A 25,775-nucleotide genomic window follows, 5' to 3' on the forward strand; every position below is an offset into this window, starting at 1 on the left:
AGGGCATTATCTCATATGCCATGCACGATTTCAACACGAAACTTCATGGGTGTATTGAAAGCAATGAGCAGAAGTGCCATGCTTAAGAATCATAACCCTTCACTTTCTAAAATAAGAGTTATTGTCCTTCTTTGTTTGTTCTATGATGGAACTTTTCAGGGCTTTATCTCAGATACGATAAAACAGTTCAAAATGAAACTTCATGGTTGTGCAGAAATCAATAAGAAAGAAGTGCCATGCACAATAACCATAGCCCTGCACTTTCATAACTAAGAGTCATTTCCCTCTGTTGGTTTTGTATGATGCGACTTGTCCAGGCTTTATCTCAGATACGCTACAAGATTTCAACATGAAACTTCATGGGTGTTTAGATATCGATGAGGATAATTGCAATTCATAAAAACAATTACCATACACTTAATTATTTTTTTAGAATATGCCTTAAACGGGATTTGCACCCATACATGAACACAATTTATTTGCCGGGGGACATCAATTCAACGAATTTGCGTGTTTTTGGATATTTCATATGTGCGTCTGTTACATTATGGTTCGTTTCTATGGGAACTATGTTGGAATGAACGTTTGGATACTTGGCATTTGTCGAAATGTCATACCTTTTTAATACACATTTTCTTAAGACGACATGATAGTTTTTAAATTTGTTTAAATTTGTTCCAGCATTGATTCAACTTAATCTGAAATTGAGAAAAGACAATAAACATTCATTGTAGGTTAGCCGTTTTATAATGGGACCAAAGAGGACTTGGATTTAGTGTAAACTCACCTCATGGCGAGTCACTGTTGTCTGTATCCATGGTAGATTTGCATTTGCTATATCGATTTTTAATCTTAAAGGGGCCTTTTCACAGATTTTGGCATTTTTTAACTTATTCATTAAATGCTTTATATTGATAAATGTAAACATTGGATCGTAAAAGCTCCAGTAAAAAATCAAGAATAAAATTAAAAAAAGGAAAAGAACATTGCCCGGAGCAGGTTTCGAACCAGTGACCCCTGGAGTCCTGCCAGAGTCCTGAAGTAAAAACGCTTTAGCCTACTGAGCTATTCCGCCGAATACATAGAGGATATTTGTTGGATTCGGTGGAATATCGATTTTATTTTACGAGTGATCGTAGAAAACAATATTTTCACGAGTGGCGCAGCCACGAGTGAAAATATATTTTTTCTATGATCACGAGTGAAATAAAATCGATATTCTATCGAATCCAACAAATTTTCTTTTTATTTTATGCTTTTTTTCACCGTTTATTTATATTGTAAATGAGTTTAACTGGATAATTTCGCTTTATTTATGACGTCATTTCGTCGAAAAAATGACGTCATTTCACAGTCAAACAATGAAAAATATCGTTATTTTTCACTGTTATTTTTCACTGTTTAAAACAGTGAAATACCAGTTTTATTTCACTGATATTTCTCTATACACCACCGGAAAGCATAAAATAAACATTACAGACGTATTTTATACGTTATATAAGCAATCTTCGTAGTTTCACAAAATTTAACGACAAAAACAGAACTCTCCAAATTATTCAATCGTTTCCAATCGTGATACATCGGCTATCTCGGATTCCTCCGTAAGATTGATTTATGAAATAAATCGTCTGCTGATCCAGAGTGAATCGTTTCGCGTTGCAACGCTTTATAATTTTTAGGTTTTCAAATCGTCAAAAGATGCATATAATGGCTATATTAGAGCATGGTAAATGTTCAGTATTACTGTTTCCTCACAAATATCACAACTAAAACGAAAATGTGCGAATCTGAAACAACTTTTTTCAATTTTGTCAATTTACCAAAGCGTGAAAAGATCCCTTTAAAGTTTCATTCTTAAAAACTGATTTAAGTTGCCATTTTATGCTTATAAAATTTATTTATACACAATGAAATTATGTGCTAAGGAAAAGTTTAAATCTGACCACATGACCATGAAATGCAAAGGTAATGTATGAAAAGCGAACGGATAATAATTTATAAATTAAATAATAAATCATGATCAATCAAACCTTATTTAAAGAAAAGGTCAAATGAACTTAATCAACGTTGAACTGAGCAAATTGCAAACCATTTTGAAAAACCAGAAACAAAGGATTTTAAAGCCGATTGCATTAATATATAGCTCATATGTTTGTCACATTTATATCAACCATATTATTACACCACGAGTAATTTAATTTTTTATTTTCTGTATAAGTCTCCGGATCAGATTAAATGAACAAAATATATTTGTTTATGTTTTACAGGCGTACGCTGAAATTCGTGTTATGTGCAGAAAAGCGACTGTGGTAGTGCAAGTCTATACGTACTGTATTCATATTAAGTAACAAGATATGCAACGATTAAAAGGATCTTTTCACGGTTTGGTAAATTGACAAAAATGAAAAAAGTTGTTTCAGATTCGCAAATTTTCGTTTTAGTTATGATATTTGTGAGGAAACAGTATTACTGAACATTTACCATAGTCCAATATAGCCATTATATGTATTTATATGTATCTTTTGACGATTTGAAAACCAACACATTATAAAGCGTTGCAACGAGAAACGATTGAATAATTTGGAGAGTTCTGTTGTTGTCGTTTAAATTTGCGAAACCACGAAGCTTGCTTATATAGGGTATAAAATACATAAACTGTGTACACCCGGTGGAATAGCCGAGAGGGCTATTGCGATTTTACTTCAGACTAATTCCAGGACTCCACTGGTTCGAGCCATGGTACCGGCTACTTTTCCCCCTTTTTTAATTTTATTCTTGATTTTTTACTGGAGCTTTTAAGATCCAATTTTTACATTTATGATCAATATAAAGCATTTAATGACAAACTTCAAAATATGCCATAATCTGTGAGCTCTTAAAACTCCGGACACGAAATACTTTCCATGTTTAAAGCCAGCTGCAAGTGTCAACGTGCTGGGATACTTTCCCACGGCATTTGCTAGTCAACCGAACGCGTATGTAAGATATGTTAGTCAGGCGGGCGAACGAGTCATCGGATTTTACAGTTTTGTAAACAATATTGGTTGGTGCATATGAGAGTTTGTTCCGGTATTTTTGCGGCGGAGAATTCCAAAGGAGGTTTTGCCTTTTTTAACCTTAATCAGCAGCCCGTAAAATGCATGAGAAAGTTCCCGCCACTTAACCCGAATAAATCATAAATAAGATTGGATTGGCACATTTAAGAGAATCCATTCAAAAATTTGTCTACTTATCATCTTAGAGGTATTTAAATTGTCAGGCCTTTCTCATAACATCGCTAAAGTTTCTTATCATTTTGTTTTAAGCGGAGGGATCTTTGTTCAATGTATCTTCTTATTTTTGTCATAAAATAGTGTATGTTTACCATTTTCCGTTCAAAGCTTAATTAAAGCGCGGCCAGTGTTTGGAAGGCGGATCATTTTGCAATCGATAGGCAATGCCCATGCTTCTGGCTAATAAATGAAGTTACGTACACGTTAACAGTAACCAGACGCATAATGTTTCATACACGGCTAATCGGTGTAAACTGTAATCCCTTTGAAGTGTTGATGCTTGTTTGTAAAGTGTCTGTACATATTTAGCAATTTTTAAGATATTTGTTATATTATACATTGGACTGCTTTATCGTTTATAATATGTTCATGTTTTATCATATATTAAATGTGCACAATACCTGTTTATAAATAACGCCCGATATATTTCTGCCAAAGATTATGTTGAGAATGAAGGCTTTCATGAACCCAATATGTTGTCAAACGTACGAAGTGTTTTGTACCGGCGATTTCCGGAATTAATATAAGCTCTTTACATATATATCATTATCATGCCAACGCGATAATCAACCTACTAAATGTGTTAAATATTGAGAGGCGTTTGTTCTACGAACAGATGCGTTTTAGTTTATATAGGTTATTTGACTTTCAATTATACACTTGGTTCGTAGTTATTCTCATTATATTTAGAAACAAAAAGAATCAAAACACGCTGTTTTAAGTATGTTTGATGTATTAAATTATTATTAATAATTGAACCAAACGAATATAACATATGAACCTAAATGGTATACATTATATAAAACGTTAAGCATGGTACGGTCGCCGATCAACAGTATTATAAAACATCGCGTTTTTACCCTCAAAGACCCTTAACCCCAACCCCAACTCCAACCCCTAGGGACCTGGGTCCCTAGGTGATTGGTTTGTGTGTGTTTATGCTTGGAACAATGTTCTTTGTTGATATTGTCAAGACAAAACAGATCGAAGAAATCACTTTCATATTGGTTATATATACTAATTTTATAGTTCATATGTAATTTAAAAAAACAACAACATAATTTTGATTTGTACGTGATATTTGCTAATTAACATACATTTATATAAGATACTTGTTCGCAGTTTTGTTTAATTTATTGCATTGCATGCACAGAGTGCCACAGACTCCTCAGTATTGTATCTTTTTCACATGTAGCTATTAAATTGAATTTTGTCTCATATCAATCCCTTTTAATATTCACCCATCCGTCCGTCTGTCCGTCCGCAGAAACGAAAAATACATAGGATATGATCATGAAACTTGGTATACATATAAAGTGTGATGAGGTGATCATGTCTGACCCTTCATTTCTACACAATACAAATGTCAAGCGACTGTTATTAGAAAATTATTACAGGAAGTAATATGACGGTTCATTTTAAATGAAGTATTTCACTTTCACTAACAGTTTGGTACGTGATATAATTTTCGTTTTGTTTCTTAAGAGACAACTCATGATAAATAATAATATTCCAAAACTCGTATTGATCGACCCGCTTGACATCTCAAACTATCATATGTACATGTATTTATTTATTTATTCATTTATTCATGTATTCATTCATCATCAATCCATACATTTATCATTTCGTTCGTTCGTTCGCCTGTACGTTCGTTCGTCTATTCGTTCGTTCATTCATTCATTCATTCATTTATTCATTCATTCATTCATTCATCCATTCATTTATTCATTCACTCATTAATTCATTCCATTCATTCAGTAATTTACTTATTTATTTATTATCTATATTAACAGGTGCTGTGCCATTTTACTTTCCATATCCGATTGTAAGGTCCGAAAAAGTAGGTATGTGACAAGCGAAACTCCATAAAACACTCATTTAAAATATGAAATATGATTTGCGAATTATCAAGCATATTAGCGATGAACAAATATACAAACATGAGTTCTTCTGGAAGCATTATTCGATATATAGAATTATTAAACAGTGTAAAATAGACTTCAACAGTGCATCTTCAAATAATGATTACTTCCTACTTTTTAATTTCCAATGCTAGGTTGGTCCAAAAAGCGTCAATATATTGTTCGTTTTCTGGATATTCAAGAACAATTTCGTTCCGTAGCATTCTCATAATATTAAGAGGCAGTTTCATTACTGGGATTCGTTCCATCATAACCACAATGATCAGGTTTCTATTGGACTCCACTGACTCCAGACGAGCCATGTTCAAGTCATAAACACACCAGGAAGAGTTAAGATATTTCTCGTCTACGAGCAGGACAGTTTTTCTGCTGGTATATATAGCATGAACAATGTTTTCTGCTACTGAAGCACCAGGCATGCTGTCTCTATCTGCCACCCACAATTTCAGTTGATGTATGTTCTCTAAAGCTGGGACAACTTTTTTCTTGATGAAACTAGCTCGATCCTTTGCGTATGATACCATTGCGTCGTTCGAGAAAAGGCACTCAAAGCCTTGGTGGGTATGTCTTCGCTTTCTGTTATAATACATATACCTCAATTTCCATCGGTTTTTGTACAAAGCAATGGTTACACAAATAGTCATAAGAATTCCGAACATAACACTCACACCGCCGATAACCCAGCTTACCCAGTATCTGTCTCTGCAATTATCGCTAAGTGTGTCAAGAACACGACTATAATTAGCCACACTGGACAAGTAATACCGTTTTCCATTTAACATACAAAAGTCAGTAGATTTCCCGTACACTTGAACTTTTGCGACATTAAGCCATTTCCAAAATGGCAGTTGCTCACAAGAACAAACCAGAGGGTTATTACCAAGAACAAGTGTTACATTTCGACCTTTGTTGCATGGACTCCTCGTTAGATTCTCAAGATACGTCGTAAGGTTTTCAGGGAGCGTTGATAACTTATTTCCAGAAACATCAAGATGATAAAGACAGGGGCTGCGGAGATCTGTTGTCCATGTTGTTATATAATTGTTGCTAAGGTTCAATTTTTCAAGGTATGTCATGTTTTGAAACAAGGATTGTGATAAATCCACAATCTTTAACGACGACATGTCGATTGTTCGAATATTCTGAAGATTTGCGAAAAGCTTATGTGAGACGTTGTTCTTTAACGGGTTAAAGCTTTGACCTAACATATTCCCTGATATATTTAATTCTAACAGGTTCGGAAACCCAAGGAAGAAATCTGTGGTCAAGTTCTTACAATAGTTTTCTGAGAGGTCAAGAAATTCCAGGTTACCGAGACCCAAAACTGGGCCTTGCCAAGTGTGAAAAAGGTTAAAAGACATGTCTAAGTGTTTTAATCGTGAAGCACCGCATACAACAGCTGGTGGAATAGCTGAATAAATAAAACTTTTTCGCCATTTAATTGTGTTAATTTGTTTCGGCAAACACATCACTTTTTCTGACAACATGTTATCACATTCACACGTAAAAGAGAACGTTGTGGGGGAAGTTTTAAACACAGACCACCAATCTATGGTGTTTAAGTTGAGTTTCAGGAATTCGTGATTCGAAATATTTGTATGCATTTTGTTATGTCTGTTGTATAGTGAAGTTGACTTATCCATCCTGCCATAATTGGCGAATGGGTCATAATCGAGATGCTGCCTTGAAATATCTAGGTGTGTGATATTTTCAGCCATAAAAACGCATTTCATGTATTCCCCAGCCGTTAGTCTATTACCAGCGAGTGTAAGCTCTCTGAGCGAGGTCGGCCACTGCGATTCTGGTTCAAACACTTTCTTATTAAAAATTTCAATCTTATTCAAATCTATGTTCAATGTTTCTATGTTTTGTAATGTTTTTATGTTTTCTAAATGTTCTTCCTTAAACTCAATTCCAAGCTCTAAATTGCTGTAGATCATATTGGCTCTCAATGTTTTCAATGCCTGTGAGTAACGCAGACCTTTAAGTGCCTTATTCATGCCCGTAAAACTAAGTTTCCTGTTGTAAGACAGATCCAGTTCTGCCACTGTGTTGTTCAAGGGCAGCAAAGCTTGCTCGTCAATGTCAATGATGTTGCACTCTCTAAGTGATAGCTCTAGCACATTCAGAGTATTTTCAAACACACTTTGTGTGATAGTATTGACAGAACAATCGTTGGGACTTATGCCAGCAAAGTTTATCCTGGTCAATTTCGTAAGTTTACGGAAGCCAGGTCCGAGGGTAAAGTTCCCCGTTGCGTTATACGGATTGATGTACAGTTTAGAGAGATTAGTCATGTAATGAAATTCGTTATCTAGCTCTATAAAATCAAAGAATTTGTTCCTTTTAAAGTTGATAACTTCGATCGCTTCTAAAGGCATAAACATGCCTGTCTGAAAACTGTCTTTCCATTCAAGGCAATTTTCGGTCAAATTTAGATATTTCAAATGTGACAATCCATCAAACGTATGCGAGGATATCCAGCGCAGCCGATTTTCATTTAGATAAAGTCCGCTTATGTAAACAAATGATAGATTGGACGTGTCTTTAAAAGCGTAATCGGGTAGGGCGTCGATCAAGTTCTGGCTCAGGTCAAGGCCGCAGGCTTTTTCATCAAGAAAAAATCTTTCAAGTATGTACTTATCGGGTATACATGGCAGGCCGAGATTTGAACATTTGATGTATCCATTGTTCTGGCAACGTTTATCATCTTCGTATGTAGTATAGTTATCGTTCAAACATTGAGCAACTGTTGATTGCCTCAAACATGTGCCAATCGTGGAATTGAAAGGCCGTGTGCTGTTGCATTTCTCGAATATGTCGTTTGCAAATGCGACTCGAAGATACGTATACACAAGATACGTTAAGATGTCTGATGTCAGCATCTGAAATCATCATTAGCCTGATTTATCACCATCCTCAAATAGCAACCAAAGAGTAATTGAAGTTGAAAAACACACACACAAGAAAACATGCATATATTCCTAGACTTAATGTCAGTATGTATTATCATACTGTTTTTGCACGTCGAAGAATCGAATTTTAATGAAACACATTTAAATATGCGTTACTTAATTCGAGGTATACTATAAATTAATATACATGTATGTACTGTGACATTCACGCAAAAGACTATTCAAATCGAAAATAATTAGATGAATCTACGATACATTAACGGATAAATTGCGTACCTCCGTGCCCGAATTCGTTTCAGGGTGAGTTTACAGTGTTATCCAAATTGTATGTTGTTTTATTAACTGTTGATAAAAATCTGTATGTACATATACACACGCAGTTTGCACATATTCTTCCTCGTAAGTGTCTTGAATGCGCATCGTTGTGAAACTCACACTTTGTAGACTAAAATATCAACCGAGAGTAGCTTACATTGATATAAAGTCATGCGGAAGTAATTGTCTTAAATTGAAAAGCATTTAGTGCAGTCAAGTTTAAGCGGAAAAAAATAAAAATGAAAGACGAGTTCCGTCCGGTTGTAATCACTGACAACAAAGTCCATTGTGACCGCTTATTATTCACCGCCAAAAAGTATTAACATAAATATTGTCCAAGTTTCATACGTACAGCTTTTAAAAATGAAATACTAACGTTTTTATTTGTATAGGTCTGAAATCGAGTCTTTATTGTTTTATCATCTATTTAGGAAGTGTCGCTGAATGTTGATGCGTTTCGAAAGCTTTGCATGCTGTTATTCCCCTTTGATTGTTACATACAAGATCTTCGTTTGTCCCATAGCTTTTCGTTTAAAACAGGTTATTACTGTGTGGTTTTGACATAATAAATAATGCATATTCATGTTAAATGTTTAAACAATTTAACATTTATAAACCAATTCGTATGGCAAAGTTAATAATGTACACTAACAGGTATTTGAATGATTGTACGAACGTTAAACTAAAAAAATGCAATAACCACAGTCAAACTTCAGCTACGAAACTATTTGTTGACATATTTGTTTTATAAAGTGATGATTCTCATTTTAAACATAACTAGTAGAGCAGAACTCCAAACATGAATTGACATCAACTTATGCATTATTCCTGTATATCAACTAGCATTTTAAACTTTGTAACCGAATTGACCTATAAACAAGCAAACATCTAGCAGATTCACCGCAATTATACCAGTATAAATTATTGTGTAAATAAAATTATATAAATTCTGAATTGTAAAGACATTCGTGTACATTTGTATGAAGAACGTTGTGCTTGAGTTGTGCAAAAAGATACTACATGTAGTGGGAAATTTGCTGATCAATACTACTTTAAGTATGTGTTCAAAGCGTTTAAATTTGAACCGTATTCTTATTGTGTGCAGTGTACTGGGCGTTGATGTAATTCGTAGACAACTGTATTGAGTATTCTCTACTTATTTACTGCAGTGGCTGTATAGTTATGTTATTACCAATTCCCACACGGTTAATCATTTGACCAGATGTTCCGTAGCTACAATGTAAAATTATAATAACCGACTCGTGGCCCTTTAATAATAAACCGTTCGGCACATCAAAAAGTCAAAAGCCTTCCAAGTTAAAAGCTGTTATAGCTGTCATGGGATTTTGTCCCTTCCGAACTGCCACCGGCATATTTAAAAAAAGTACCGATAGCCAAATCTGGTTTACATAACACAATTAAATGCTTGACCTGCTTAAATGTAGGTCGCCTTGATATTAGGCAACTAGCTACGGAACGACTTAAACATGGTGTTCATCTTTATAAGACTGACTGTTCCAAAAATAAACCAGATGGCTCAACTGTCCCCACATTTCAGAACCACACGTACCGTATTAATATTACGTAACAAGTTATAAAACGACTTCGGACATGCATAACTGTCGGTTTTTGAACCCAGCTGCATGTGTCCCCATGCTGGCATATTTCCCACGGCATTTTTCTAATCAACCATAATATGCTAAAATCAACCGTATGCTAAGGATGTAAGTCAGTCAGGTGAGTGGGATTACAGATCGTACAGTAAGTATTTTTTTACGAAAATTATTTGGTGCGTAAGACAGTATTTTCCGGTCTCATTAGGCGCAGCAATCTTACTCGGGTTTGCCTTTTGTCGATCTTTAACAGCAGCCAGTAAAATTTCGGCGAACATTCTCATCACAAAACCCGATTGAATAATCGATATAATTGGATTGCCAAATTTGAGAGATTTCCCTCACAAATTGGGCTACTAATCTTCTTCGATGTTATTTAAAATTCAGAGATTTCTCATAACATGGCTTATGTGTATTGTTTCCATGCTCCATTCGGGTGGAATATAGCAGTCGGACAGTCCGGCTGTCGATCCGTCCGTCAACCCGTTTGTCCGTTAGTCCGTCAGTCCTTTTGTCCGTCAGTGCTTCTATCCGTCCATCTGTCCGGTATTTTGTTTCCGTATTTTTGTTCCTTAACGCTTTTATTTATTTACCTGACTGTTTGTATGTGAGTCTTCCTACATGGCCTACATTTGAATTGTGAGTTTCGTTGTAGTCCATTGATTTTTTGGCGATGTTACGGGCCTTAGACATTTTCTCTACAATAACTGTTTTCCGGATTTTTTTCCTGAACGGTTTCTGATATTTACCCCAGTGTTGACGTTTCAGCCTACCTACCATACTTAAAGATAAAGGTCGAGTTTCGTTCCGGACCATAGATTGTTAACGAATTAATGGGCCTTGGACTTAGTTCTATAAAATAACAGTTTTCGTGACTTGTATCCAATACGGTTTCAGATATTGACCTGATTGTAGGTGTGTGAGTTTACGAACATGTCTTACGAATCAAGTTTTAGAGTTGGTTTGTGTATAAAGATTTTTTGACGAAGTTACTGCACTGGGGCTTAGGAATTGTCTTTATATATATATATATATCCACAATGTCACATATCTGAGTTGTATTTTGTACATATTGGCAGTTTTAAACGATGTCAAAGGCATTTATTCTGCGGACAGATCAAGGTATTTTTCTGCTTAAGTTAAATGTGTCCTTTTTGCTCGTATTTTAACTGTTTAAACGTTAAAATTACTGGATCATGTGGTGATTTTATTTGTATTTTATCCAAACCAATCAGCGATAAAACAAACTAATATACTTCTTTTACTTGGGGACCAGTGACCAGCATCAGTGCCCGTGCCATTGCTCCATCTCCCGCTACTGATTCTGTTTCACAGCCAAGTCCTCTCTGTAGGCAGTCAAGTTTTTTCTAGCAGTTATCCGTCTGGGCAGGACGGCCCTCCATCCGGCAGATCTATACGACAACATCGCCCACCAGACCGGTTTGGCGAATGGCAATATGAACAGATTGTCGAGTATTTTCTTAAAGCAACATACGTACTCAAATAAACGAATGTTTCGTAAAATATTTCGTAAGATAAAATTAACTCATAAGAATCAGTTTTCCTGATAAAATAAAATTTGTTGACCAATGGACAAACGGGAAGACTTCCTGGTTAGTGTTGATATACATTCGACCACTTGCGAGATAATCAGTGCTTAAATCATTCCAATTAAGATTTACAAGCTAACATCGCGGATCTCTCGATCACAGATCCTGTATATTAAATGAGTTCCCAATGACATTCATATCACTTACGCGAGTATCAATGTTTTCAATCAGTCAGGTTCCAGTTTTAAATGTAATACCGCGGATATCTTGATCACCGCTCCTTCATATCCGACCTCCATCACTTTGTCACTTTAAATAACACGGATATGAACAGCTGTTTACTATTAGAACTAAGATCATTGCTACAATACAATTCAATTTCAATTATGTTCTCACATCCGAACAATCATAAAACCAAATTATAAATTACATTTTTCTTCCGTAATTTAGCTATAAAAGACGATGTCCAGCGACATCCCTTTGTTCATCGACTGTAGAGAACTTCTTGCTTATAAGGTGAGTGGACACTTTTGCTTGATATATATTGGTGTTTTCTTCATTAAAATCATGTATTAATAAATGATAATGTGATTTGAAAGATACGTTTTTGAGAAATAATTTGAGTAAATCAAACAAGTATAGTTGGAGAAGTATAAGATAAAAGCTGGGGGTATTGCATGTTAATAAAAAGGCATTATCTCCAGATGGGTCTTAGCTGGGTTCTTAAGAAGTGTCAGAAATATTTGCGAACCAAGCGCGTGTACATTGTATTTGTTCTTAGAGGATCATGATTGTTAATATTTTATAACAATGTTTAATGAAGTGGTACAGGCGAATCAGCAGACTTAATTCTAATTCATAATTTAAGCACACGCTGACCTATATTAGTGTATAACTAGTTTGCATCACATGATGTCAGTAGTATGTACATTTTAAATAACTAATATTTGAAAGATACGTTTACCGAATTATGCTTATGACAAGTATTCAACGAGCCCGCTGCGCGAGATTAAGTAAAAATCATCATCAGGTCTAATTGCGCAATTTATTTTTGGAGTATATTTAAAAAATTTGAAGTATATAAGTATATATTTGTTTTACATGTTATAAATTAACATTTATTGAAATACTAATATATGGTAATTTTACTCTATAATTCCTACTATATTGATATTTTATTCAGTCATATTTTCAATCATAATGAAGCGTTCATTTCATTTTATCTCAATCAAATCATGCTATTTTTACTGCGATTTTTTTTAATATTAAAATTATTTGCATACCGTTAACGTGCATATTTCCCCTGTTTGAAAGCTGTTTAATACGTTTACTGTGAAACCATTATTATTCGTCCGACATTAATTTTCGCCTTTTTCGTCCTTCGACCGATGGACGAATTCAAGATCCTAACGAACAATCATGTCCCATATTTGAAACAAATAAGACTGAATTACCGTAGGCATGAGGCATTTAAATCCAGCGTAATCCACGCATATACACAGGGCTCGAAATTAACACTCGCACACTCGCAAAATGCGAGAAAAAAAGATTGCAAGGTAAGTTATAAGCCACTAGTATTTTTTGCAAATAAAGAAATAGTGAAAAAAACGAGTTATATTGCTTAATGCGTTCGACGGCTTGAACGCTAAACCGTAGGTCAATTTTTTTAACGTCCGAATACCCATATGCGGAAGCGCGCACCTTGTTTGTTGACTGGTTTACTTATAATACAGATACACAGATGATATTGATACAAAGAACATGAAACAGTCGACTATTCACACTCAAGTTAAATCCCGTTTCGACACAAAGGGGTGTTCATTATACAGTGTACTGACAACTGACATTTCCTGTAAAACGCGAATGCAATAAGGCTGTATCGAATGCGTCGACTTCGTTTAGGTATAATAGTGTTGATTAGCGCTAATTGTTAACAACTTTATTACCCATTGTGTGTATTGTGTTTTTCAGGGGTGTTGCAGATTATACAGCCTACACGCGGCGAATCCGGATTAAAGACAATACTATTAAACGCAATTAAAATATGACGATGTGTGATCAACACCTGACTGAAATATATTCTGCGCTTTGTTACAAATTAATAAAGAACATTTTGATTTGTGTTTGGTTGTTTGGTTTTAACTGCATCTACTATTTTACCGATAAAGGTAAGATTGTTATTAGTTTGACCGTGATAGTAATGGAAAAAGACTAATTGGCAATTGGCTTCGTTGTTTAAAACACTCGTTAACGATTATTCAGTCCCACTTATCCGCTAATCATAACAAAGAACGTGTCAATGACATGAAATAAGGGACAGTTACTATCACCCAAAATAACAGACTTGTTAATTGGCATATGCCAAACAATGCCCACCTCCTGCAAGTGACTACCAAGTGTCACCTCTCTTTCCCCAGCACGATTTTTTCGCAACCGCGTATTACATGTATTACAAACAAATCGGACGTTTGTTGTTGTTTTTTTTCAAAACCAGAAATGGACGAATTTAAGAGCGGACGAAATAGTCATTTTTATGAAAAGGGCGAAATTTTGTGCCGACGAAAATAAATGGTTTCACAGTATTTGTATTCAGCTTAAAATATCGCGATTGTTAAAAGGCAAACAATTCCATTAAACGATACCAACCGTTATATTTCGCCCCGATAGAAAGCGGGAAATTTCACTAATTCATATGTATTTATGTATTTGAGATCTTGTAAAAATGCCTCTTAAATTTCGTACCTTTTTTAATCAGTAAGTTCCATTTAAATAGATCACTCTCCTTATCGTAAGAAAATCAATGATAACACATGTTAGTTTTTGGTTTCCCAGCGCTTTTCCACTAAATAAAATACTAATGAAGCAAAATAAAGTGTAATAAATTAATTTTATATTTAAATATATGTTGCATGTATGAATATTTGATATCAAAAGCAAGAATATACATTGAACTTCTCAACATTTCAATTTAATAAAAAAGACAAATATAAAACGCTAACGTTTTTAAAAAAATACTGACAATGGTTAGTTTGATGTTTAACCTTAATGTTGATACCTATATATTAATATCTAACACTTTTTAGACGAATTTATTATAATCAAGCCCCTGTATTTGCTTTAAATGAGTACACTATGCATTATTTACATTGCAGCCGAACTCCCCTTTACAGGAAAGTCGACTGTTTTTATTTACTTACAATCATTTCAATGGCGATCGCACTCACGTTTAATTTTATTGCAGTCGAATATACCGGAAATGTCACCCGTGTTTTATTTCGCCTTTCTCGTCGGAGTTGGTTTCTTAGCAACGCGTGATGTCACTTGCATCACAAACAAGGACTTCCTCGAGTTGGCGATTAAGCATGGCGCTGGTAACTGAAATTAAAATTATATGCTCATTGCATTTGTGAAGTACGTAATTGTACTACTCAAACATTATTTAATGCCGTTAAACCTCCCTTTTATGGCATAGGTGGCTCCTGTAGTTTGCTATTGTAGAATGCTTTAAAAAAATATTTAACGCGCAGTAATTTATAACGCAGCTTCACCTATAGTTATTATAAACATGTAAGCAAATACAACTCTCATGATTGGTATTAAAATAGACTGTTAAAATGCTTAAACAGCGCACATCCACGGTACTATTCTTACGACGCTTAAGTCTACGCTTCAAATAAACAACGATGAATATTAAAACGTTCCGATTTCTATTTTAAGAAGTTCAATCTGAAGACTACTACGTAAATGACGTCATCCAGAAGGATCGTGACGTTATCTTTCTCCCGGGAGATCAAGATGAAGAGCTTGACGTCAATGCCTTGATTGGACAGTTGGGAATCACCTTCTCCGAGGATGGTTCCGGTTGTTAATTAATTGAATTAATGAGCTTATATACGATGATTGGTGTTTATCGGCAAAAAAACGGTATAAGTAGTAGAAGGAATAGTAGTAGTATAAGTAGTAGTAGTAGTAGTAGTAATAGTAGTAGAAGTAGTAGTAGTAGTAGTAGTAGTAGTAGTAGTAGTAGTAGTAGTAGTAGTAGTAGTAGTAGTAGTAGTAGTAGTAGTAGTAGTAGTAGTAGTAGTAGTAGTAGTAGTAGTAATAGTAGTAGTAGTAGTAGTAGTAGTAGTAGTAGTAGTAGTAGTAGTAGTAGTAGTAGTAGTAGTAGTAGTAGTAGTAGTAGTAGTAGTAGTAGTAGTAGTAGTAGTAGTAGTAGTAGTAGTAGTAGTAGTAGTAGTAGTAGTAGTAGTAGTAGTAGTAGTAGTAGTAGTAGTAGTAGTAGTTGTAGTAGTAGTAGTAGTAGTAGTAGAAGTAGTAGTAGTAGTAGTAGTAGTAGTAGTAGTAGTAGTAGTAGTAGTAGTAGTAGTAGTAGTAGTAGTAGTAGTAGTTGTTGTAGTAGTAGTATAAGAAGTAGTAGTAGTAGTAGTAGTAGTAGTAGTAGTAGTAGTAGTAGTAGTAGTAGTAGTAGTAATAGTAGTAGTAGTAGTAGTAGTAGTAGTAGTAGTAGTAGTAGTAGTAGTAGTAGTAGTAGTAGTAGTAGTAGTAGTAGTAGTAGAAGTAGTAGTAGAAGTCGTAGTAGAAGTAGTAGTAGTAGTAGAAGTAGTAGTAGCAGTAGCAGTAGTAGTAGAAGTAGTAGTAGTAGTAGTAGCAGTAGTAGAAGCAGTAGAAGTAGTAGAAGTAGTAGCAGTATTATTATTAGTAGTAGTAGTAGTAGTAGTAGAAGTAGTAGTAGTAGTAGTAGAAGTAGTAGTAGTAGTAGTAGTAGTAGTAGTAGTAGTAGTAGTAGTAGTAGTAGTAGTAGTAGTAGTAGTAGTAGTAGTAGTAGTAGTAGTAGTAGAAGTAGTAGTAGTAGTAGTAGAAGTAGTAGTAGTAGTAGAAGTAGTAGTAGTAGTAGTAGTAGTAGTAGTAGCAGTAGAAGTAGAAGTAGTAATAGTAGTTGTTGTTATTGTTTAAGTATAAGCAGTAGACATTTACTTCGGCTACGTTGGCTGCGTTGCAATTTCAGTGCATAAATAGTTCCAAACTCGATTCCTGCGTAAACCGTTTTTATTAAGGCAATAAACTAAAACTCAAAACGATTGTAATAAGCATTTCGAACAATAAGTTTTTTGTTTTCAGTCATCGACCTCGCAAATCTACGTGGTGCAAGATGTAATTGCCGACACTACACCTGTAGTTGCTGCGCATGGCTAAATTTCAGATTTTTCTGGAAGTCTGTAAAATTCTCGGGTAAGAAATACGAAATATACATCATTTTATTGTTCGTGTGTATGTTTACATTACGAAATCGAAGATGTTATTTAGACATTCCTTGTTAATATCCCTAGGAAACTAGTTTGTCACCTGATATACTGCTTAAGTCCATAATCATGGAAGTGTTTACAACTTTCTTGTTGTTATATAAAGACATCGCCACAATTCATGTTTGAAGTTTAAAAGGCTTCATCATAATAAATTGCCTCAAACAACACTGGTAAGTATTATCCGGTGTGTATATAATGGTTATGTTTAAGTTGAAACGTTATTCGCTTCTGATAAGCAGTAAACTTGTTGCATCATTTTATTTTTGTGATATAATGTTAGTCTCATTGTGACGTCATTTCAGGATGCATCGGCCTCACCTACTTGCCCTCACAAATTGGCTTCCGTCTGACTATTGAATTCAATGGAAGAATACTTTACACACACGAGATGTCGCGTAAGTGAATTTTAGAAACACAAACTGTATAATATTTGTTTTCTTCTTGAGCAGGGACTTACTCTATGCCCCCCCCCCCCCCCCAAACAAGATACGATAATGTATATTAAATGATCATGCATTTCTCCATATTTCATTATTACCTTGGAAAATATCTTCCCCGTACGCAGTTGTGTTGATACTTTTCCACCATTTTTTGCGAGGTCATTTAAAAAAGAAGCCTTATAAAAAAAATTAACGAGGACCATTCTTTGTAATAAGAATATAAACCGTTTGCACATATCAAAATCATTTACTCCTTTAGTGAATCTAAAGCATTATTTTGGGCGTTGATTGAGTGCGCATTACATTCAAGTTGTTAAACCTAATATCATGACCTCTTATAAGTATGTACTTGTATCCCTATATGATGACAAAGTAAACAAACATATAGCATATCATGATTCCTAACAACGGTTACACTTTTAACTGTTCGTTATGCAACTTAAATACATGTATATTATTTTTATCCGTTCGGGGAGTATAGAACCCAAACAATCCACTTTTCCTTGAAGGCATTAAGCCGTCAGCACACTATACGGCTTTATCAAACAATATTTGTCTTACGGTTGTGACACGTATCTCAGTTCAAAACCCACCTTCAGCTATTTCCCATTTTTCTGTGAAGATGTCAGACGTTTACAAACCGAAAAACTAATGAGTCGTGTTCTGAGAAAAGGGGGTTTAATGCATGCTCAAAAAGTGTCGTCCCATATTAGACTGTGCAGTCCGCACAGGCTATCAGGGACTACACTTTCCGCCTTAACTGGATTATTGCTAAGAAAAAACTATCTTTCAACGAAAAATATCATAAAAGCGGAAGGTGTCTTCCCTGATTAAAGTGTGCGGACTGCACAGGCTTATCTGGGACGACACTTAACGCGCATGCATTAAACCCCCTTTTCGCAGAGCGAGGCACAAATGTATACCCCGTGGGTTATTTATTTGGATTGGGGAGTCGGACCCTGCCTTGATTTTGGAAAACAACAGCAAATTGTAAACCACTTTGGGGGAAAATTTGTACATGATTTAAGTAAGCGGCGAGAAAATACAATTTTAAGGATGAGATTTATTTTGGAGAACAAACCATGCCTTAAATAAATTTTCGGCTTTGGAAAAAAAACAGCAAATTATAAACCACTAGTTAGCACATGATTTAAGCAAGCGGCAGGAAAATACAAGTTTAAGGATGAGTTTTATTTTTGGGGAACAAACCATGCCTTAAAATAAATTTTCGGAGTGAACGAGCCTTTATTCATGTACAGCTAATTAAAAATGACCATGTGCACTTATCTGTAGTGGATCTTGTTTCAGTTGTCAACCCACCATTACCACTGTGCTTCCCAATACCCAAAATCAAGATTGCCAAGGCCTGCGTCGAGTTCTACAACATTAATGCTGCACAGAAAAGTCTCTGTGTTAAAATTGTCGGAAAAGTTAAACTCTGGGTAAGATAAAACATTGGAAAATCTATCAGTGTTTAAATGTAAATTAGAAAATAATCTTAGATATTAAATTTTTGAAAGCTTTTTGTCTACATGTATTATTTTGTTCTTCTTAGCGTTAAATAATGACTAATAATTGAAGTTAGGTTATAACAATACTGTAAGAACAGGAAAACATACTTGCAATTAACTTGCAGTTTCATTTTTAAAGAGATCTTTATATTCATTACTAAAAAAACTTATTTTCTCAAAAATACAGCATTTGTAATGCTTTACAGAGATACTTTAACAAATACCTGTATTATCGACATGGGGATAAAATTTCAATTAAAAGTCAAAACTCTGCGTCGTGTAGTTATCTTTTTGTTTTAGAGGTCACAAGTTCGAACATTAAGGCATGCGTTTTCTTATATGTTATATCGAACAATTCTCTTATTTCGAGCGTAGCATAATTTCGTTCACTGTGTTTACATTAAGAACGCGGCTCTCGTGGTGACGTCACACGCGTCACGCGTGCGCTCCGAGTATTTTGTTTTACTTGCATTTCTATGCTTGAAATTAAATACAGACACTACTTAAATAAGGAAAAACCAGTATAATTGCATTTCGAAATCTTACTTCAAACGAAATAACGCGTAGTGGATGTATATTTGTTGGTGTGTATGGAACTATCGGCTTTGCGTTCTTAGACACGCTGTAAATAAACAATTTTTTTATGGATTTAACGGGAATAAAATAAATGTTTAAAGGTATATCGTTTGTTGCGGCATTGTTTGCATTAATTCTGAAATTCTTTTACTTGTTTACTTAAGCGCTCGTCTCACGGTTATTGGAGGATTGTAATTATTTTAAAGTATTCCAAATAATAAAGTTTCGTTCGTAAAAACATATATCGACATTAAAAAATACGAAAAACGCTGGATAAGTCCTTCTTAAACTGAGGCTATCGCCGTAGATTATAGAGCAAGAAAACATTTCCAGTATTTTTGCGATTTCAGATAATGAAATTTAGCTTCGTCCATGTCCATATCGGCTGTTTCCGTGTGCGGTCTCTTACCAGAGACCAATTTGTTCAGTTGACGGAAATTGCCAGCTCTCAGAACTTGACCTCTACACCCACAGGAAATTGGCCATCAATGATCGGTAATGAACCTGCCAATAGTCCAATAGAATTTTCGCAATCGTATGGATATAAAATGCTCTTAATTATATTAGTGTACCTATGCGTATATCTCTTTTTCGTAAGTATCAATTTATTTTTATGTTTCAAAATGGTTGAGAATATTTTTTAAAGATTTTTTAAAGCCACACACCTTGCCTCTGACTTTGAAATGAAATACATGTTAATCAATACATATAGATGCAATTTGAAAGTGTGCAAAATTGTCATTAAATCTATAGCCTAGTTAGCCAGTACTTTATTATTTTTCAAACGGTACCACTTTTAAAATCGAAAGAAGGATTTCTAGACGTATACGTCCATTTCGACAAACGCGATTAATTTTAAGGTTTAAAGCCCAAAAAGACGGATTTCTTCCTTGTAACCGACCGATATATTCTAACTGGCATTGGTAAAATATGTTTCTTATCTATACTTTAACTTTCTATGCCAAATTAGGTGCGTGGCTTTAAGGATGAGAACAATATTATGACACACATTTCTTAAAGGGGCCTATACACTTTCAATAAAATGGTTATTAATATGTTCGTGATACGTGAGTGCTGTATTTAAGATCCGTTCTATAAATTAAAATAAGAAATCTCAGTTATTTTTTAAAATTCTTTTGCACTTTATGTTTAACAATCAGCGTTTCTTTCACAAATGAAACGAAATACTGATTTACAAACATTGAACAGTGTGTATATAAAAACTCAAATTCAAGTTTATTTCTTCTGAACAATTGCACATAATATTGATATTGAACGGGGCTTTGAATGCGAAATTTTAGTAACCATATTCCTGAGATGTGTATGTTAAAACAAACTTACCAATTTATATTCCCTCTTTGGATCAACAGATGACAATCATGAGGAGACGGAACTACAAGAGCTGATCCGACTTCTACGAGGATTGGACACAGATTATTAGAAAACACATATGATATCCCAAAGGACACACCTCCGAATCCATCTGTTTTCCCTATGTTTCACATTTTTTTCAAGTTAACGCATTGTAATTGCGTAACGACTTTATTGTAGCTTATGAAATGCGTTTCGCTTTATTCTGGATAATAAGTTAAAAAGGTGTTTTTGTTTGAACGCGTGTATAAAAGCCGTAAAAAATGTTGCGTTTCCTCTTGCCGATCTATTCTTATTTGTAAACTTTCTTTTTGTATTCCACTTTAATCTTTCGATCATGCTTGCAACATTCCATGATACTCGAAAAGTACAATTTTGAAATGAGAAATAATGTGTAAATAGTAAAAATGGTTTAACGAAAAAAAATCGGCGGACTAAAGTACCCTGGATTGGTAGACTCTAGTGAGAACTTACATGTTATTTTCCTATCCTTACGTACATAGACCAATTTCCTGAAGCATCTAATTGAATGTATTTCTTATAGACGACCTTTACACGTAGTTTAGAACACAATCCCAAGGAAATTACATACCGTCCAATGACTTTTTCGAGAAATAACTTAGTATGTTTTTCTTATTTGATGTCCCAAAAACTGACAGCATTTCAGTTGCCAAAGTCCGGAAACTTCTTTAGTCTGTTCCAATGTATTTTCATAAATGAGTGCGCGCAGAAACATCGACTTAAAAAAAGGTTATTAAGCAAATTTCCAAAAATCGAACATTTTGTCAGCTGTATTCGTTTTACGAATTGTATAAGCACTGTCAGTTTAAGTGCGCATGTTTTGCTTTTTATCGTTTATAATGGGTGAACAAAATGTAGTTATGTCTTGTTGGATATAGTATGTAGATATGTCTTGTTGGATATAGTATGTGCATGATTTTTGATATTTCCTGACGTAATAATCTATGTCACTGTGGGCAACACTGTTAAATACTATCTCTCTTACTGATATATTTTCTTTTTCTATAGTAAAGTGTTGCTACTTGGCCGGTGAAACTAACTTAATACAAACTAGTTCTTCTAAGCAAGGAAACTTTATTATTTTAAGAAAAGGGTTGAAAAGCTTTATTTGGACATTAAAATAAACAATAATTTATTTTTCATTTTTTGCAGCTTGAATAAAATTATGTTTGAGTGTTTTCCTGTTCTCCAGATCTTACAATGAATTAAGGTTACAAATTCAGGTAATGTTTGAATTGTTAGCATAAATCTAATAAACATGTTTGAAAAGTTATGCTATTAAAAGCATGTTGGAAGATGCCATACCAATCAATACATTACCGAATAAGTCACGTGGAAGATGCCATACCAATCAATACATTACCGAATAAGTCACGTGGAAGATGCCATACCAATCAATACATTACCGAATAAGAAGTGCTGGTGCATGTAAATTATGCCTCTTCTCAAAATCGTATCATCATGTCAATATGTTGTACATTGTTTTGAATGCCGTGCCTGGTTTTGCATAGTGTTATTATTTTACAAGAAACTGTGACATGTGAAGACAACCTACATTAAACTCTGCATCATCTTACAGATAGTTTTCTTTGTTTTCTTATCCCCCATTCCTACAGTTAGCCTTAAAATATGAAAAAAGTTGTTTACCACCGACTCTAATTTGTGTTATCATTCCCGAATAGTTTTTGCATACAAATTGATAGTTTGATAACATTTCCTGCATTTAAAATAACGGTGAAAACAATACATGTAATACAAACTAATAATATAAGACGCGTGTACCCGGTACAATTTCACGCTTACAGGTTGGTTGACTACTGTAACATGACAGAAGAGTTGCTATGGCTATGTCAAGATATCCTCTTTTTATTGACAAATAGCCAATTATTGTTGGAAATATAGATACAATGAACGATTACATCGACGACACATTTAAAATTTCTTGACAACATACAAATTGTTAAATAAACAAAGTACTTTTATTATGGTTTTCTGTCCGCACAGGTTGATCAGGGAGGACACTTAATTTCCGCTTTCATGGTAGTTTTCGTTTAAAGGGGCCTTTTCACAGATTTTGGCATATTTTCAAGTTTGTCATTAAATGCTTTATATTGATAAATGTAAACATCGGATCTTAAAAGCTCCAGTAAAAAATTAAGAATAAAATAAAAAAAGGAAAAAAAGTAGCCGGTACCAGGGCTCGAACCAGTGACCCCCGGAGTCCTGGAGTAAGTCTGAAGTAAAAACGCATTAGCCCTCTTGGCTATTCCGCCGGATATGTACAATAAAGTATTTTATACCTTATATAAGCAATCTTCGTAGTTTCGTATATTTAAACGACAACAGAACTCTCCAAATTATTCAATCGTTTCGCGTTGCAACGCTTTATAATTTCTAGGTTTTCAAATCGTCAAAAGATACATATAATGGCTATATTGGACTATGGTAAATGTTCAGTAATACTGTTTCCTCACAAATATCATAACTAAAACGAAAATTTGCGAATCTGAAACAACTTTTTTCGGCGTAAGCTGTATTAAGCCAGCTTTTCACCTTACCTGACCTTTGTAAGTGTCCAATAAAATTCAAATAAAATTTCCCGCGGCTAGGTACGAATGAATACACTTCATTTATTCCATTGGCTGATTTGAGTATACCACCAGAACATTGGAAACATATCCGCGTCTTTGTAACACTGTTTTACTGCATGAAACAATTTTATTTCTAATGAAAAGGCTTAATAGATAGAACAGTTTTACACTCAATTCTCGACATCAATACAGTTTGTGCGTCCACCTTTTATTTTCAGAAAATTACCAGCGCAACGCGTTTATACTTAAAGGCTATGTTATCATATTTAGTACTTACTTCCATATTCTTGTCAACATGTTAACATGTAAAAGTATAAAGAGCAGTGGAAGCGAGGCCTCACTTTAATACATTGCATTTCAACCCGCGAGGTATCGGGTCGGTCGCGGCCAGTGTATGAATGTCAGAGTTTATATACAGGTCATCACCGGAGTTCGCAGCCAGTAGAATAATAGTTATATAATAAATACGCTATCCGTGAACTAGGTGACCTGGATTTTTCTTTAGACCAGAAATATGTAGATTCTTAACGTGTTTTCAACAATACAATGATAAATATTATTTTTGATTAATTTAACAATAATTATTCTACCATATTGACCAATGTATAAAGCATGAGCGCGATGATTCTTGATATAGCTAAAGAAACTTCAGCGTACAGTTTATATAGTATTGATAGACCTGTACGCTGAAGCTAACCCCGTATCGAAAGTCAACCAGAGTCGTAACATATTTATGTCACGCTATAAATCAAAGAAAGCTCATTTTCTTGGATACATTTCTACATATATTGGTGAATGAATATAAATTACTGCATCGAGGAATATTTTAAGGTTCAAATGTTTCAAATGCATCTTACAATAGATGAAAATAACTCTCATCAGTCTGAAATTCACAATTTTGACGCCATTGTCGCTTTGTCACGTGACGAGTTTTCATTTGGATACTTTCGGATAAACCTTGACATTTTATGCTGAAATTGTAAACATTACTTTCGTTTTCTGAAATCTATTATTTGTGATTAACAACTTACGTCCGGTGGATTATAAGACTGATTTCATTGTGAATCAGGTAGTATTATATAATATTTACTTTGACTTTGTATTGACACTACAATTTGTTTACAAAATAAGCCAGAATAATTAAAATACCGGAAAATGTCATTCTGAATTTGAAAACACTTGAGCACATGGTTTGTTACTAAAAATAGAAATAACGTCATATGACCGTGAACTCTCGGGAGATTCGCATTTCAAGAAAGTCTGTCACATCACTGTTTTTTCGATATGTAAGAGCAGAATAGATACATTTTAAATGTTTAAGATAGTATTTTGTGAAAGAATATATCAGTTGAATGTGAAAAATGTCAATCTTTCCAATCAAGTGGTTGATTTGGGCCAACAACTGCATTTAAAAGCTGTTTTGGACCGGTCTTTGTTAACTGTCAACTTTTCGGGAATTTCTGGTTGACTTTCCTAATGGGGTTGGTCCATAACTATAAAGTCGCGCCAGTCAAAAATCATAAAAAGCGACATTTAAAGTTATGGAAGCCAGAACTATTCTTGATACTGTTAATAATCGAATCATATAGCAATGTCCGACAAACCACTAAAACAGGTTTGTTCGAAGAACGCGCCTATAAATACGAATACTTCTCGTGTGGCCGGTTGACTCGTATGTTTTAATTTCACTTCTATTCTTCTTTTGGTTTTCTGTTTTGTATTTATAGGTTTATGACCAGCAATATGTAATAATGTAAAATAAGCCGCGAAAACTCCGCGTAACAGCCCGTATTGCGTGTGATGCAGCTAAGAACTGCACAGAAAAAAGACATTCGCTATCCTTGATCTCATTCATTGAACTATCAACGCCGTATATCTTTTTTAAAGATATTTCTTGTTTCAATTTTGTCAATTTACCAAACCGTGAAAAGATCCCTTTAAAGGAAGTCTCAATGTTTCGAAAACCCAGTTTAGGCGAAAAGCTTCGTCCCTGGTAAGACCGTTTGAAGTCAACAAGTTGTAGTAGCATCTTAAAGTCCTTTTAGTTTCTATTTGGGCTGAGAGCTACTAATTAATAAAATGGTACTCATTAAATAGAATGTAGTTATCTATTTCAACAGGTCCTTTTAATAACAGTGTCTCCGAATTCTAAACAGGTATAAGATAACTCGTTTATTAATGCTTTTATATATATATGTTTTATGTCATGATTTGTATAGATATGCATTATTTTTGTTTACTTTCACTAAAAATAAAAACGTCATATAGAGCGCTTAAGTTATCCTCTAATCCAGTCAAAAACAACTAATAAACAAACTGATTTCAAATATTGCCAGCAGCTGTGCAGACATGTTATGGTCAAATGAATTGAT

At 34.4% G+C, this 25,775-nt stretch overlaps 2 protein-coding genes across 3 annotated transcripts; one reads left to right on the plus strand and one right to left on the minus strand.

Annotated features, from left to right (window-relative positions):
- Positions 1-4,333: 4,333 nt before the first annotated feature.
- On the minus strand, positions 4,334-8,606 carry LOC127859151 (toll-like receptor 4). Its single transcript, XM_052396515.1, has 2 exons — positions 8,389-8,606; positions 4,334-8,082 (listed from the first exon to the last, which is right to left on the minus strand). The coding sequence occupies exon 2, from the start codon at positions 8,080-8,082 to the stop codon at positions 5,308-5,310; it is 2,775 nt and encodes a 924-aa protein (XP_052252475.1). The 5' UTR covers positions 8,389-8,606; the 3' UTR covers positions 4,334-5,307.
- Positions 8,607-11,990: 3,384 nt separating this feature from the next.
- Positions 11,991-22,388, plus strand: LOC127859250 (uncharacterized). Of its 2 annotated transcripts, XM_052396523.1 has the most exons (8): positions 11,991-12,106; positions 14,832-14,961; positions 15,308-15,451; positions 16,709-16,819; positions 17,196-17,288; positions 18,642-18,775; positions 19,771-19,915; positions 20,791-22,388. In XM_052396523.1, exons 1-8 carry the CDS (start codon positions 12,053-12,055, stop codon positions 20,859-20,861), a joined length of 882 nt encoding a protein of 293 aa, XP_052252483.1. In that variant the 5' UTR covers positions 11,991-12,052; the 3' UTR covers positions 20,862-22,388. The 2 variants fall into 2 exon arrangements, with proteins under 2 accessions (XP_052252483.1, XP_052252484.1); XM_052396524.1 differs by lacking the exon at positions 15,308-15,451.
- Positions 22,389-25,775: the final 3,387 nt, after the last annotated feature.

The sequence above is a fragment of the Dreissena polymorpha genome, chromosome 1 (assembly GCF_020536995.1).
Source record: "Dreissena polymorpha isolate Duluth1 chromosome 1, UMN_Dpol_1.0, whole genome shotgun sequence".
Taxonomy (NCBI): Eukaryota; Metazoa; Mollusca; class Bivalvia; order Myida; family Dreissenidae; genus Dreissena; species Dreissena polymorpha.